Genomic DNA, 15610 nt, shown 5'->3' with positions numbered 1-15610 from the left:
AAGCTACTGTTTTGTATATGTGAAGAGAGTTATCTAAAAAAAGATTTTTTAATCATTGGACAGAAATGAGCTTTTAAAAATAGATTCCATATAAACTTTTTGTTACCAGAGGTATCTTCAAATGGCATACTGAACAATCCTGTTTCAAACAAAACACTTTCATTAAGAGTTGAAAAGGTTGGATAAATACCAAGTAATACTTTATGAACATTTTAAATTTCTTTTTTTATGTTTGGTTTGCTTTTGATAAAATACATATAGTACTTAAGTGTATTTTTAAAATGTGTTGGTGACACATGGTGGCATTGGCCCCATCTTACATTATGGAGAATAACCTATAGTTTTAGCAGTGAAGTCCAAAAGTTTTTCTCCTTAAATATGTAAGTATGAAATACTTATTTAAAGCTTAAAAGTTTTCTTATTAATTTTCATGAGTTTTTGTATGTTAGGAATAGTAATCCTGTTATTATTATATCCTGTCCTATTATAGGGAGATATTTAAATGATTGATTTCTCCCAACATAGTGAATTTCTCCACTCATAAGAGAATGCATTTGTTCTGAAACCATTCTTGGGCACTGTGAAAGACCTTTCTCTACCAGAAGCAAAGTTCTACTTTGGACTATCTAGTTTCATTATGTCTTTAGGTGTGTACGTGTGGGTGTGTGTATGTTATGTCTGTGTTTCATTCGAGAGTAGTATCCATGGGATTTCTGAATGTCTCCATTTAAGACTGAAGTGTATTGCTGCTGTATGGTTTTTAGAAAATGCTTTTTTTAGGGGGGGGAGTAGAAAAACTGGGTTTATTTATTCATTTTAATGGAGGTACTGGGGATTGAACCCAGGACCTCGTGCATGCAAAACATGTGCACTACCACTGAGCCATATACCCTTCTCCCCCAGAAGATGCTTCTTGTTTTCAGATGTGTACCGTTTTTTTGTAAATTTATTAAGGAATACCTTGGCATAGAGCTTCCTATGATGAACAGGTTAAAAGTGTACCCATTAGCCCTGTGGCAACTTGTAGGACCATTGGCCTTCCTGGGCTTGTCTGCTTATCTAGGCATACCTTACAAATATGCTCCATCATTTTCTATGAGTGACATGTTAAGACACTGTCTTAGCATGCTTCTCAGCCTGTAAGTAGTCCTGATATGGACATGGAAAAATAAAAATTATGAATGATAATCTAAAACTTGAGAATTAAAGTGGATTTACTTTTATTTTGTCAGTTTTTATTAAACTGACAGTTATTGTAGTATGCTTTCTACTAAGCACCAGCACTGTTATTTTCTAAGTGCCTATAAGACTTAGAATTCATCTTAAAATAACTATGTTCTTGGACTTAGGCTACAGTTAAGCCTTGTACGTAGGTTCTTTAGCCAATAGATTATAACAGTCTTCTCCCACAATTAAATATAGAATGCAATTTATTGCAGTTTATCTTTTGCTGAGTAGTAGATATCTTTTTAAAGGTGCACTGCCAAATGCAGATTTCATGCACAGTTACTAGTTCTTGACAGGTCTTTTCTATTAAAAAAAATTATTATTTTTTTGCAGCATTATTCTGGTTCCTAACGATTCATTTAACAAATGTTTGAGTGCATTTATGTTCCAGGTACTTAGTCCTGAATTAAGGACTAAGAATACAGCAATGAACAAGATAGGCAGGGTCCGGCCCTCATGGAGCAGAAAGAGGGTGGGAGGTACTGACCAAAACCTGTAAACAGTTAACATAGTGGTAAGTGGCATGAGGAAAATAAGACAGAGTCATTTTTTGTTTTGTTTTTTTGAGGGGGGAGGGGAAGGGGAGGTAACTAGGTTTGTTTGTTTGTTTGTTTATAAATGGAGGTACTGGGGATTGAACCCAGGACCTTGTGCATGCTAAGCACGCACTCTACCACTGAGCTATACTCTCCCCACCTAAGCAGGGTCATTTGATGGGAGTAGGGAAGTGAGGTCTTCTGACTAGAGTGGAGAGAGAAAGTTTCTCCAAAGAGATCTTTTATGTGAAGACCTTAGTGATGTGAAAATGCCAGCTTGCTTGTCTCTGTAGGTTTCGGCCTTCCAGGGGAAGGGAACAAGAAGTGCTGAGGTGTGAAGCTTGGCATGTTCAGAAAGAAGGAGTTTAGCTTTTTTTTATTCTGAGTCTTAAATGGGAGAGAAAGATGAGTTGCATTTTTAAGATTGCTCTGGCTGCTCTATATCTGTAGATCATGGGAGCCACATCATTTCAGGCTAGTGAGATGCTCAGATGAGTCCTCCTCTTTAGTTGGGAAAAAAGATCTAGGGAAAAGAGAAGCTGTAGATGCCCCTAAAATGACCTCTATCAAAGGATAGAGTTAGGAGTTTGTTGGGGCTCCGGTATCCGTGCTTAAAGTGGGAGGCAGTGTGTTGTGGCCCTGCCACTTGTGAAGGCTGTGGGATCTTGTCCTGACCCTCCCCTTACAGAAACAAAACAGGCTTATAGAAGTTTATAGTGTAACAGTAAAATGTAAAAAACAAAAAGTAAGTAGATGATATATAAAAAGTAAAAATTCCTCACAACCCTGCTGAAATAATCGCTATTATACTTGTTTTATTATTCTAGATTTTAGGTTTTCCTCATTTTAGATTAGTATAGAAGAGGTTCAAGCTGTATTTTTCATTTTTTTGTTTTGTCTCAGGTAGCTTTTCCCATCTTTGCACATACAGGTCTACTTCATTTATCACATGAGTATTAACATGATTTAATTCTCTTGTTAAGTATTTTGTCTGATCCCCAGTTTTGTTAGGGTATGAATAAGGCTGTAATGAAGATGCTTGTATGTGTATCTTTATACACTTGTCTTATTCGTCTGTAGGATAAATTCCTAGAGTGATAACTGAATTCCTAGATAAGTCTTACATTTCAAATTTTTAATAGTTTTTACCATATTCTCCTCCAAAAAGGTTGTGCCAAGACTGTGTGAAAGTAATGCCACATAGTGATCTTAAGTCTCTAAACTTCTCTAGTTTCCTCAGCCGTCAGCTAAGAGTAGTTACTATCTATCATCCCCTCTTCATTCAGGTGTGCAATTTGAGAAAGAGCTTAGCACATTGCAAATATTCAGACAGAAACTTCTGGTTAAGAACAAGACATTTGGATTAAATGATCTTTAACTCTAGGCCATTTTAGCTTGACTAAATGATTTCAAGTGTCAGTGTTTTGTTTGAGAACCTAAGGGCTCTGGAGTCAGAGCTGCCCAATTCTGAATCCCACCTCTGCCAGCGAAAGCTCAGCTGTAAAATGGGGGTGTAATTCCTACGGAGAGTATCCTCTCAGGGTCAGGTTGGATACCGTGAGAGGGATGTATGCAGTATATGCTGCCTCATAATAGCAGGCACCTAGTGAATGGTAACTATTGCTAGTAATAAAACAAGTTTCTGAAGGAGGAAAGGTTGAGGAGGATGGGACTCCCTGTCAACATCACTGTTTTCTAAAGGAGGATGTGCCTCTCGCTTCTGCGTGGCTGCTGACTCCGTCACTGCAGGGCTTTGCACGTCCTCACCGCAGGACACCTAACTTACTGCTGTTGTGTGACTGTCTGTGGACTTCGATTGCAGTTTTCTTGTGGCCCAATTAAAACATTTGGTTATTTTTGATTAGGTAACTCTTTCTGCTTGCTTCTGTTCATGAGCTTTGTTTCTGCACCAAAACCAAACTCTGAATGTTATGGTGGAAAGTTCATGTACTTTAAATGTAAACAGATATAGAGTCTGGTTATTTTACCTATCACCTGGGTGTTCTTGGGCAAGTAGCATGGTTTTTCTGTGCTTTATTTGTTTAAAAAATAGAAGGTGGTTGGAGGAAGGGATTTAAAATCATTTGGGATCCTTAACACAAATTAAATGAGATCATTGATAGGTAAAGTATCTAACACACATCCTAGAAATACTAATTTCTTTTCTTTCCTCAAAGGCAGAAAATTATGGCTTACACTTTTTTTCTCATACTACTAACGTGTAACTCATACTCAAAGGTAGTTGCTCTTGCTTAATATACAATAACCAAAGAGGAAGACAAAATAAAAAAGGAATTGAAAAGGACTAAACTAGAAGTCAAAAGTCCTGGGCCCATGTTCCAGGTTGGCTTTTAACTGGAGGTATAACTTCTGGTGAATTTTTTTTCCTGGATATATATATATACATTTTATTGAAGTATAGTCAGTTTACAGTGTTGTGTCAATTTCTGGTGTACAGCACAGTGCTCCAGTCATACGTGAACATGCATATATTTGTTTTCAGATTCTTTTTCACCACAAGTTACTACAAGATATTGAATATAGTTTCCTGTGCTACAGTGTGAACTTGTTTGTGTTTTATATATAGTAGTTAGTGTCTGCAAATCTCGAACACTCAATTTATCCCTACCCCCCACCCCGTAACCATAAATGTGTTTTCTGTGTCTGTGAGTCTGTTTCTGTTTTGTAAATAAGTTTGTTTCTTTTTTTTTTAGATTCCACATATAAGTCATATTGTATGGTATTTTTTTTTCTCTTTCTGGCTGGCTTCACTTAGAATGATGATCTCCAGGTCCATCCATGTTGCTGCAACCTTTGAATTTTTTGATCTCTAGTCCTCATTTTGCTCATTTTCGAGTTGTCTATGAAGTATTTTATGGAAATACACTAAAATCAAAGTTTTCTGAATAATTAAGCAGAAGATTTCACCTACAAGGAAGTCCACATGCTGTGCTGTTTGCACACTCTATATAATATATTGTTGTTCAGTTAATTACTTTTGTTTAAGAATTATAATTCTTTTCTTTTTTTTTTTAAACCAGGTTTAAGTATTTTGTAAGCTGCATCAATGGAGCACATACAAGGGGCCTGGAAGACGATCAGCAATGGTTTTGGATTCAAAGATGCGGTGTTTGATGGCTCCAGCTGCATCTCCCCTACAATAGTTCAGCAGTTTGGCTATCAGCGTCGGGCATCAGATGATGGCAAACTCACGGATTCTTCTAAGACAAGCAACACTATCCGTGTTTTTTTGCCAAACAAGCAAAGAACAGTGGTACGTGAACATTCCTCTCAAAAAATTTAGCTGTTCGAGGCCTATAGAAAACAGTATGGATCACGTTGCCTGTCTTACAGACAGGCAGAATCTTCACTGTCACTTAGGACCTTTATTGATTAATTTTTAAACTTTATTTTATTTTTTATAGTTTTTTTTAATTTATATAGTTGGTTTTTTTAATTGGTATAGTTGATTCACAATATTGTGTTCCTGGTTTATATGTAATGGAATCGCTTCAGCAAAGTAATTCAGTCATAAGTATATTTTCAGATTATTTTCCATTATAGGTTATTGTAAGATATTGAATGTAGTTCCCTATGTTATACAGTAAGTCTTTGTTGCTTATCTATTTTATGTGTAGTAGTTTATATCTGTTAATCCCTGGTTTGTCCCCCACCCCCTTCCCCTTTGGTAACCATAAGTTTGTTTTGCATGTCTGTGATTCTCTTTTTGTTTTGTATATAGATTCATTTGTTTTCATTTGTATTACTTTTCAGATTCTACATGTAAGTGATATATAATATTTGTTTTTCTCTGTCTGATACACTTAGTACGATATTCTCTAGGTCAGTCTATGCTGTTGCAAATGGCAGTATTTCATTATTTTTGTGGCTGATTGTACATAGGCACATAGAGACCCCATATAGGTACCCCCTCTTCTTGTACATTGTAGGTAGGTATGTATACGTACCCCACCTTCTTAAACCAGTCATTTGTTGATGAGCACTTGGGTTGCTTCCATGTCTTGCTGTGCTGCTGTGAACGTTGGGTTGCATGTATCTTTTTGAATTAGGATTTTTGTCTTTTCTGGGTATAGGCCCAGGCATGGGATTGCTGGATCATATGGTAGCTCTGTTTTTAGTTTTTTAAGGAACCTCCATACTGTTCTCCATAGTGGCTGCTCCACTTCACTTTCCCACTAACAGTGTAAGAGGTTTCCACGTAGGGTCTTTGTTAATTGGCTTTCCGCTTACAGACTTGATTGCTTTGTGTTGCTGTGTTCCTTCTACACGCCCCGCTTTTTCCCACCCCTTGGCCTGCCTTCTCTTGTTAGTCTTGCCTGGAATGTCTTCTTTTCTGCCACTTCATCTAAACACACAGTGCATTTTTTTTTCGTAGTACATTCTTATGGGGATATATTTCAGAGTTCTTCGAAAAGCTCCTTTAGACATTCCCAGTTAATTAGAAGAAATATTTTGTGCTGATATTAAAGCAAAATGTTCACTTAATTATTTTCGATATCACAATCAAGTATATAGAGGAAAGTAAATTACCTAGAAAAAGTTATTTTGGTAAATTTCATAGGCCCTGGGGCAAAGCTAGAGGTAGCTTAGAAATCTCAGTGTTTTTTTCTTTTCCAGGGCAGTGGTCTAGCCAGTTATTTGTGCATCGTTTCTGACACAGAATCCCAAGTTTTTCCAAGAAATTATTGGTCAGAAAGTTTCCTGCTATCCTGGGGGCGGGAGGAAAAACCAACTTGTTGAAAAAGAAAAGTGAAGTTGTACTAATTTTGCTTGGTGGGACATATGAGAAAACTTTAGTTCAAAATGTCTACATCTTCTCCTTTCCCACCCTCTATTCTTTGTGTAAGATCAGTGCATTGTGTTTATTCTGTGTACCTAGGCAAGGCAGGGTTCCAGAGTTGGGAAGTACAGCCCAGAGTTTTGTCAGTTTGTTACTAATAGTTCCACTCTCCCCAGTTTACTAAATTCCTTTACACTTCTTCTGTGAACCTAAAGAGCCCCCTAGTTACAGTGTTGTACATTTAGGGACGTTTTGAACTGAAGACAAAACTCAAAGGCATTTAAAGTTTGAGTAAATTTAGTTTTGTTCCCCTTCTTAAAAGTGGAAGTTTAATGGCTGGCAAAATAAATAATAATCCTCTTACATTTCAGCAGTACTCTTTCACTTGCAAGTGATTTTAACCACACTATTTTCTCATTAATTTTGTTTGTGACCCTAAGTGGAGAGGTCAGTTGGGAAGTGTGACTGTGATGGGACACTGAAGACCATCTGCTTCTGCGTCTGTCTTCTCCACCTCCCAATCCCAGTCTGCCTGGAAGACCGGCAAATTTAGTTCGGCATAATAATGAAGTGTATGGGCCTGTAAGCCATCCAGGCCCAAATTTAAATCCCTGTATTGTCTTTTATAGGCCGTATCATCTAAGTAAGTTGCATAATATTTTGAGTCTGTTCCTGACATTTATGAAACGAGGCTCATGCTGAATACAGTGGCTAGTTCATGAGTAAAAAGGTAGCTGTTACTATTTGAGTTTTTTCTGCATTGGTGTATCCTTGACAGCCTTCAGTTGAGCACAACTGGTGGTCAGGGACCAGTGATTTGGAAGCTTGAGTTCTGTTTTTGAGACGGTTCTAGCAGAGAAAGTTAGTTTCTCCTATTTTTTTGACCAGAGATGAACTGTGTTTCTCTGGAAGAACCACCTTCTTTCACCAGGCACCCAGCTTCAGGGCAGCAGGGAAGGGGAGGGGCTCACTTGCTGGCCAGACCAGCAGTCAGCTGTTTCTCATCATCCCCAGGTTGCTTCACTGCTGGAACCCAGAATGACTGTCATAATCACTTAGTGGAAATTAGTCAGATTTAACTAATTACACCATGTATCCGTGAGGAGTTGTAGAGAGGAGAGTGAGAGAGAGCATGCATGTCTGATATAAATAATTTTAGAAGTAGTAATTAGAATTGCTTGTTTTTCGAATTTTTCCTGCAGTTGTTTTGTAAACATGTGTCTCTGACTGACTGCTACTGCTTATAATTACTGGATGAGTATATGGATCATGGCTGAGGACCATTAATTACTACTGGAATTACTTGAGAAGAATTTAAAATATGGATTCCTGAGCTTTATTTAAGATGAACTGAATCAGAATCCTTGGATGTATTAGAGGGAGCAGGCTGGGAAAATGTATTTTCACAAGCTTCTTGGATGATTCTAATACCAGACCCATTTGGGAACTCTGCGGGGTTGGAGGATATTTAAAGACCTGTCTAGCTCTTGGGGCTTTGACTTTTAATGAAGATTAATGATATAACACATATCACTTTACAGTTTTCCAAGTACTACTGCACAGTATTTGATGCAGGTCATGACTGTTAGTGTGTGAGTGTCTGTTAGTCTTCACTGTTGGTGTCTTCTAGTTCAGATCAGTCTCTCTCCCTTTACTTGTTTTATTTCTGAAAAGCTGGAAGTTAGATCTTTCTAAAGGTATCACTGCTTCAAGACACCTTTAAGATAAACTTGTTGTGGAACATTTAAAATATTAATTAAAATATTAATTCAATATTAAATATAAATGTGGAAAATTTAAAAATATTTTAAACCTTTAAATTAAATAAAAACACCACTCACCTCCCTCTGGGAAGGGGCTGGGCTGGCCAGTGTAGGCTCACGCAAGTTCCCCCGGCAGGAGGCCTTCAGTTTGCAGGCCCTGCTGAGCTGCATTCTGCCCTCCCTGCTGGCCGTACTGAGTCTAACTGCCTTACTTTCGATTAACTTTAAAAACAAAATGTAGAAGGCTTTTATCAAAATGCTTCAAGATCTTAGTTGAAATTTTTATGTAGCTGCCGTTATCAGCACCCTGGACACTCACACTCCCCACTAGGCGTCTGAGTGCGTGCCCAGCTTTTGACGACTGGGTGCGAGGGGTGTGGAGGAGGGCGTCCTGCTGAGCTGCCTGGAATGGATGTGCGCATTCATTAAAGCCCGTGGTCATGTCTGTCCTTACAGTGGGGCAGAGCCTCCACTGCCTGCTTGTCAGAGAGTGAAGTGCACGTGAGATGGAATGTTTGTTAGGAAGATCAAATGTTTTGTTTAAATTGGTTGAAATATACATTTTTGATCAGAAAAACTCATGTTTATTTGTAGATTGGACTGGCTTATTTTCCTTTCTGGTGGATGTTTATGCTTGGGGGAACATTTCATTGAGTCAAACTAGAGCTGTAGAAAGGGGCAGTTGATCTTTTCTCTCTCCTAACTGCTTCTGATGCCGACAGCTGAGTCTATCTTTTCACCCTCATGCAACATATGTAAGCAAATGTAAGCTTCCCGCCCTTTAAATAATATTACTCTTGGTGGTGTTCTGAAAACTATTTCCTCTTAATTAACATACCACACTTGTGCCAGGTCATTGTAAGTAATGTAGTAGCGGCGCCGCGTGACACATGCGGGTGTCCCGTACTGGATTCAGGCTCTCACCTGTTGCTGGACATTCAGATTGTTCACTCTGTTACCGTTACAGCTGGCCCTTGAACAACGCAGGGGTTAGGGGTGCCAGCCCTCTGCTCAGCTGAAACCCCCAGTATAGCTTACAGTCAGCCTTGCTGTATGTGGTTCCCCCGCATGGCTGTTCCGTGTCCCGGATTGCACCAGCCACGGAGGGTATATTACTGTAGTATTTGCTTTTGAAAAAAATCTGGGTACGAGTGGATCCATGCTGTTCAAACCTCTGTTGTTGGAGGGTCACAAGCAACGCTGTCTTCAGTCTTCTCCATACCCCCTTACAGACTGGTGCATTTACTTGCAAGGGATGTGTGGCCTGTGCTGGTTCTAAAGGTTGTCCTTTGTTTGTAGGTCAATGTGCGGAACGGAATGAGCCTGCACGATTGCCTTATGAAAGCTCTCAAGGTGCGGGGCCTGCAACCAGAGTGCTGTGCAGTGTTCAGACTTCTCCACGAACACAAGGGGTAAGAACTCACAAGTCAGCCAGGTCTTCCTTCAAACTAGTAAGGGTTGCCTAGCTTCAAATAATAACTGTGTCCATATTTTAAAAATTGCACTAGCTTCCTATGGAATAGTGAGTATTTGAATACTCTTGTTTGTAAAGAGATAATTCAGAAAAATTAAATACTAAGAACTTGAAATTTTCACTTGAACATTGTACTGAAAAATAAAGTACATGTTAGGAGTTGGATAGTGTTTCCTTCTGGAAGCAGTCACATCAGATGATATGTTTCTTGAGATCAGTGATTTTTGTGTTTGCTTTAACGCAGCGTACAGAGTGCATACTCTGAAAGTGTTTGCGTTACTATTTACAGTTAAAGAATGCTGTCTTTAAGAAACTGACTTTTGAAATTCATGCATTCATTTTTATTCAGTTAATGTTTACTGAATCCTAGCAGTTTGACAGACACAGGGCTAAGAAGAGAATTTCTGCTTCAAGGAAGATCCGTAGTTCATCCTGTCACTGATGGTGGTGGCAAGATAGAGGCGCCCCCACCTGGTCCTGGAGTCATATCCCAGAGCATCAGAGCCATCTGTGACTCGCTGCTATCTGTTACTGTCCCCCACGATCTGGGGTGGTAACCTTAACTCTGCCTTCTCCTTGGGAAGTGCTGGTTCTGTTACTGATTGTTAGCTACATCTTCTGTATCTCAGGGGCTCCCCAGTTGTGAGGTGTTACCCTAGGGCATGAGTCCACTCAAAAGGGCAAGTGTGAATTCATCTGCTTGTCAGTCCTCTCAGCTCCGGAGGCATTTTGCTGAAGTGCGGCTCTGCAGCAGATGCCAGCTTTATCTGGGAATAGTCCCCATGCACTGGGCACTGGCTTGGGGACCAACCTTACAGACTAGAGAGACTCTGAGACAGTGAGGGGCTTGATCAGCTTTTGTCCAAGGCTGCACTGTTTGGAGCTACCCTGGGTTCTTTCTTGGATGGACAGCACCTGAAGACTGATCAGAACACAGGACTGCCCCCTCTGTCTGCATTAGGGCAAAGCAGGACTTGGGAGTAGTGTGGGGTTTCCCAGACCTTGTGTAAGGAATTGTATCCAGGGATGGATTATTCACTGTTAGATAATCAGCAGGATGGCTGTAATAGGCTTCTGGGAGGTGCAGGGAGAGTTTTGAATCTTGTCCAAGAATGTGCTTCCTTTAGGAGATGGGCCAGATACACTAGACAAAACATGAGAAAGGAACTGGGCATTGATTTTTACTTAAATGTATCTATTTTTCTGTCTTGTTTACTCTAGGCAGAGAAAGAGTGGTCTCTAAATTTTAAGATGGTTAAGTCTTTCATCGATTTATGTTTATAGACCTTGCAAACAATTCTACAGATTGAGCCTATCATTAATAGAAAAGTGAATTTTGTTTGTGATTCTTTTCTGTTTATCTTCTAGATTGAAGTAAGCTAGTGAAGACTTAACTTTGCGACTGTAGCAATATTTATAACCTATTTTAGAGGGTTTTAGGGTTTTTATAGGATTTTGATGTTCTAGAGTCCAGTTTATTGCACATTTCCTTTATCGTGAGATTGTTTTATTTCATTGTTTAAAGAAAACTTTATTCTAAGAGCGTAAGCTTTGGAGTCTGACCTACCTGGATCCAAATAGGCCCTTACACTCACTGTGTGCCCTTGAGCAGGTTACCCTCTTAGAGCCCCAGTTCTTTCATTTTTAAGATGGGGGATAAGAATGCCCACTTCATATGTTTGTTGTATGAGTTGAGTTAGTGTTGTGTGGGATTAAGTTTTATGTTTGTGGAACATTATTGGTATTGAACTCTCACCTAAATAGTTCCCTGTTGTATTATGTTTTTTAAAATCCTCTTTAGTAAAAAAGCACGTTTAGATTGGAATACTGACGCTGCCTCGCTGATTGGAGAGGAACTTCAAGTAGATTTCCTGGATCATGTTCCCCTCACAACACACAACTTTGTAAGTTGGCGATCTCTTCTCTCTTTGTGGTCTGTTAAGCTCGTTGGCTGACATAATAGGAATTTCTCAGAGATAATAAGCTTACGTGTTGTTGGGTTGTTTAAAGCTCTAGTGATGCCATTGTTTTCAGTAAGGCAATTTAGGTTATGAGATCACAGACGTACCTTAGTTTCTATGTATGAATTTTAAAATGATTGGAAGTATGATTCTTCATTCTGATAAACCTCTTTGGGGGCAAGAAGGAAATTATTTTGTCTTCTATCGTCTTTCATTTATTCAGTGTAATTTACACCTGTGTTCTTGTTCGAGGCTCGGAAGACCTTCCTGAAGCTTGCCTTCTGTGATATCTGTCAGAAGTTCCTGCTCAATGGATTTCGATGTCAGACTTGTGGCTACAAATTTCATGAGCACTGTAGCACCAAAGTACCTACTATGTGTGTGGACTGGAGTAACATCAGGCAACTCTTGTAAGGCGTCATTCTTTTTTCAAAGAATATAAGGGGGCAGGGAGGTATAAACTCTTATTGAGGGTGTTTGTTGTATATTTCACTGACAGGTCTGGGTTTTAGACTTAGTAAGTGAATTATAATGATCCAGAAACGGTTTGCTTTAGAAACATGACAATTCTTAAACTAGCAAGTTTAGTGTGGCATATAATTCTCTAAAATGAGCTGGTGGGACTGTTACTTGTCAGATGGAGATTGATATACTGTGATTCATTAAGACAAAGAGCAAAGTGATACGAAAACCCAAAAGATTTTTTTCCCCAGTTGCTGGTAGACAGTACCCTGTATTTTCATAAATACAATGAACAGACCCTTGACACTGAGAAGGAGCAGAAAGTGTGGTCGGTGCTGTTTTCTTCAGACGAGGGAAAATATTAGTCTTAAAATGATTTTACAGTAAAACTTAAAAGCACATGTATCCCTCTGGAGACAAACTGGCAACTAAATTATATTCTATATAGACAAACTTTTTAAAGTAAGATTTATTAAAAGTACATATTCCAAAGTGCCTTTTAAAAACTGTTAACAGGGATATGAAAAGTCAAAGCTGAACTTTTATCCCTTTTTGTGGGTACTAGAAAAACTGAGGGAGCGTTATCATTAAACCACGACAGAAACTTCTTTGCTTTCATAGTAGTAACACGTTGCTTTTGCAAAGAGAGCTCGGGTAGCATAAATAGCACAGACTGTGGAGTCCAGCAGATGCTGGTCAACATCTAAATGCTGTCACTAACTCACCGTAGTCACCTCTGAGCCTCAGTTCACTCAGCTGAGAAAAGGGGGCCTTGCCATCATTTCAGTGCTCTTAGCAGGGTTAACTGAGCTGGCACGTGAACTCGCTGAGCGCCAGGTGCTCGTCTCATGGAGGGAAGATGCCAGATTAATGTTAATGTCATTTTCCCTCTTGTCTGTCACTTTTGGTGCTGAAGGTGGTTTATTCTTCACATTTCCGTCTTTCCATCTCTGCGTTTCCAAGACAGAATGTTTCCAGAAAAGCCTTATGTGATGTAGGTTATAAAGCGCTCTACTTTAAAAAGGCTTTAAAAAACCCCATTATTTTGACACAGCTGGACACTGGACCAGTGTTTCCTAGAAGCGCACACTGGAGCCTCCGTGTTCATTGGCAGGCCAGGACTGGCCACGTTCTGTAGTCATTCAGACCCAGTCACCTGGGTTGATGGTCCCTTTACCCTGGGTAGCCTGAGTGTTCTCGGACATAAGAGTAGGAAAAATTCAGTTTGAGCAGCTGTGAGTTTGCAGGGTCAGGCAGGCTGGCTGTAAAATTACTACCGCGAGTCTAAAAACCAGGCTTTCTCTGCTTTCATTTAGATTGTTTCCAAATTCAACTCTCGGTGACAGTGGGGTCCCAGCACTGCCCTCCTTGACGATGCGTCGGATGCGAGAGTCTGTTTCCCGGATGCCTGTTAGGTATTTTTTACCTGTTGCTGTTCTCTTGGAAAGCTGCATTGGGGCGGGTGGGACTGAAAGCATAAATACAGAAGGTGTGTTCCCTTGCCTTCCCTCTTCTCTCTCTCTAAACCCTTTGCTGCTTCTGTGGAACTCACTGTTGCTGTTAGAGCAAAATGTAGAACTTCTCTTTGTGGTCCTGTTTCTTACATTCTTACATTCTGGACCCTTACTGCAGTTTATTCTGTTCTCCTGGCATGTCCCTTATATCTCACTGCATTTTAAAGAGCTTGAGATTTTGCCTTCCTCAGTATGCAGTGAGTGGAGCCTCAGGGAGGGGGTCCCAAAACGGTACACAGTGATTCAATAAAAATAAAACCCTCAACTTTGAAATGCTTATTATGGCCTTGCATATGCTAAAACTGTGGTATTTAATAAACTGCTATTTTGAAAAGAAGCGAATTAGATTTTAAATACAAATATCCTTTTTAAATGTGCCTGTGAGTTCGCACATAACTTGAATGTACTGTTTTCCAGCTTTTGAGTTCAGATGTCTCACTCAGTGCGACACATGAATTTGGAACCTAAAATAAAATCTACATTTTTGTTCAAAATCTCTGACTTTATATTATATGATCATATAATACTTAATGGCCTTTATAAAACTACCATGGAAATTGTTGAAGGAAATGGTATCTGGATAAATACTTGTGTGTAACTTTCATTTTTCTTGATAATTTGAAAAGCAACTCTGGCCAAAAAATTGTACTTGCTTTTGCAGATTTAGGTAGGTTTAGATACCAGGGCTCTGAAGGCATTAATGTTGAACTGCCTGGAAAGGCAGTTTTTCAAGGCAGTAGAGCAATTTCTCTTAGAAAAACCAGCCTTTTGTCCCTTGAATTCATGCATGGTGCTATTTGAGTCTGAACAAAACTCAAAGTAATTTTCAGAGCAAGTAATGAAAACGTTAATGTGTGCTCCCAGTCTGGCTGGCTGGGGAGCGGCGCTGGGTAAAAGGCGCCGGTGGTGAGTTTCACGGTTAGATACAGAACCCTGAAAACTGAATGCACATCAGTTGGCTTTGTGAGCTTTTTGTTGGGGAGAGGATGCACGGAGGATAAAACGCTGGTGTGTCTGCACACGTGTCCACCAGATCTAACCGTCTGTTAAAAAAATTTTCCTTAAAGTTTTCTGATTTATTCTCTAAATTAACCTGCGCATGTTTAGCAGATGCTAGTTTGTTCTTTCCCAGAGATGGTCTAAAAATCTGGAGTATTCTGTAGAGGTGATTTATTAAATAGAAGAAAACTTGTATTATTTTTTCCACATGAATTCCAAGTACATCTATTATTTCCTTTTTAAAAAATCTGCATGCTGAGGTTGGGGGTATAGCTCAGAGCATGTGCTTAGCATGCACGAGGTCCTGGGCTCAATTCCGTAGGACCTCTATTCATAAAAAATGCATGCAAAAGCAAGTAGACAGAAGAAAAATTTTAAATGGTGCATATTAAAAGAAAGGAACATTTTTGTCAAAGGTTGTAGTAAAGTCGGGTTTGCCCCTGAGTATCTTAATGAAGTAGGCAGTGTGGAGGCCTGAGTGTCAGTCATGCAATTTTCTTTCTCCTCCTCACCTAGTTCCCAGCACAGATACTCCACACCCCACGCTTTCACATTCACCACCTCCAGCCCCTCTTCTGAAGGTTCCCTCTCCCAGAGGCAGAGGTCGACGTCTACGCCTAACGTCCACATGGTCAGCACCGCCCTGCCTGTGGACAGCAGGGCGATCGAGGTAGGCGGCCCGCGCGGCAGTGCGGGGTCCCAGCTGTTTGGGTGGGGGCGGCTGCTGTGTTAAGAGGTTTGGGTTTCAAGTGGGATGAGGAGTGCTGCAGCATTTTCTCGGGTCCCTGGGCTTTTTGAATTTCTTTCTTATTCACTGCATCTTGAGACTGGCTTGATAATCTGGTTGGTATACCTACCACTCAAGGGGAAAAG

General features: G+C 39.8%; 1 protein-coding gene across 2 annotated transcripts in view; it reads left to right on the top strand.

Moving 5' to 3' along the window:
- The window catches only part of RAF1 (Raf-1 proto-oncogene, serine/threonine kinase), a 59414-nt gene that overhangs the window by 29250 nt on the left and 14554 nt on the right, over positions 1 to 15610 (top strand). The window contains exons 2-7 of one of the 2 annotated variants that reach the window (XM_032459007.1): positions 4805 to 5037; positions 9627 to 9739; positions 11603 to 11705; positions 12015 to 12172; positions 13541 to 13639; positions 15254 to 15407. In XM_032459007.1, the coding sequence (XP_032314898.1) occupies positions 4831 to 5037; positions 9627 to 9739; positions 11603 to 11705; positions 12015 to 12172; positions 13541 to 13639; positions 15254 to 15407 (834 nt within the window). In that variant the 5' untranslated portion in view covers positions 4805 to 4830. Of the gene's footprint in view, positions 1 to 4804; positions 5038 to 9626; positions 9740 to 11602; positions 11706 to 12014; positions 12173 to 13540; positions 13640 to 15253; positions 15408 to 15610 lie in introns of those variants that run through there. The other variant, XM_032459008.1, reaches the window with a different exon arrangement.

This window comes from Camelus ferus, chromosome 17 (genome assembly GCF_009834535.1).
Source record: "Camelus ferus isolate YT-003-E chromosome 17, BCGSAC_Cfer_1.0, whole genome shotgun sequence".
NCBI lineage: Eukaryota > Metazoa > Chordata > Mammalia > Artiodactyla > Camelidae > Camelus > Camelus ferus.
This window is presented reverse-complemented; position numbering and strand designations above follow the sequence as displayed.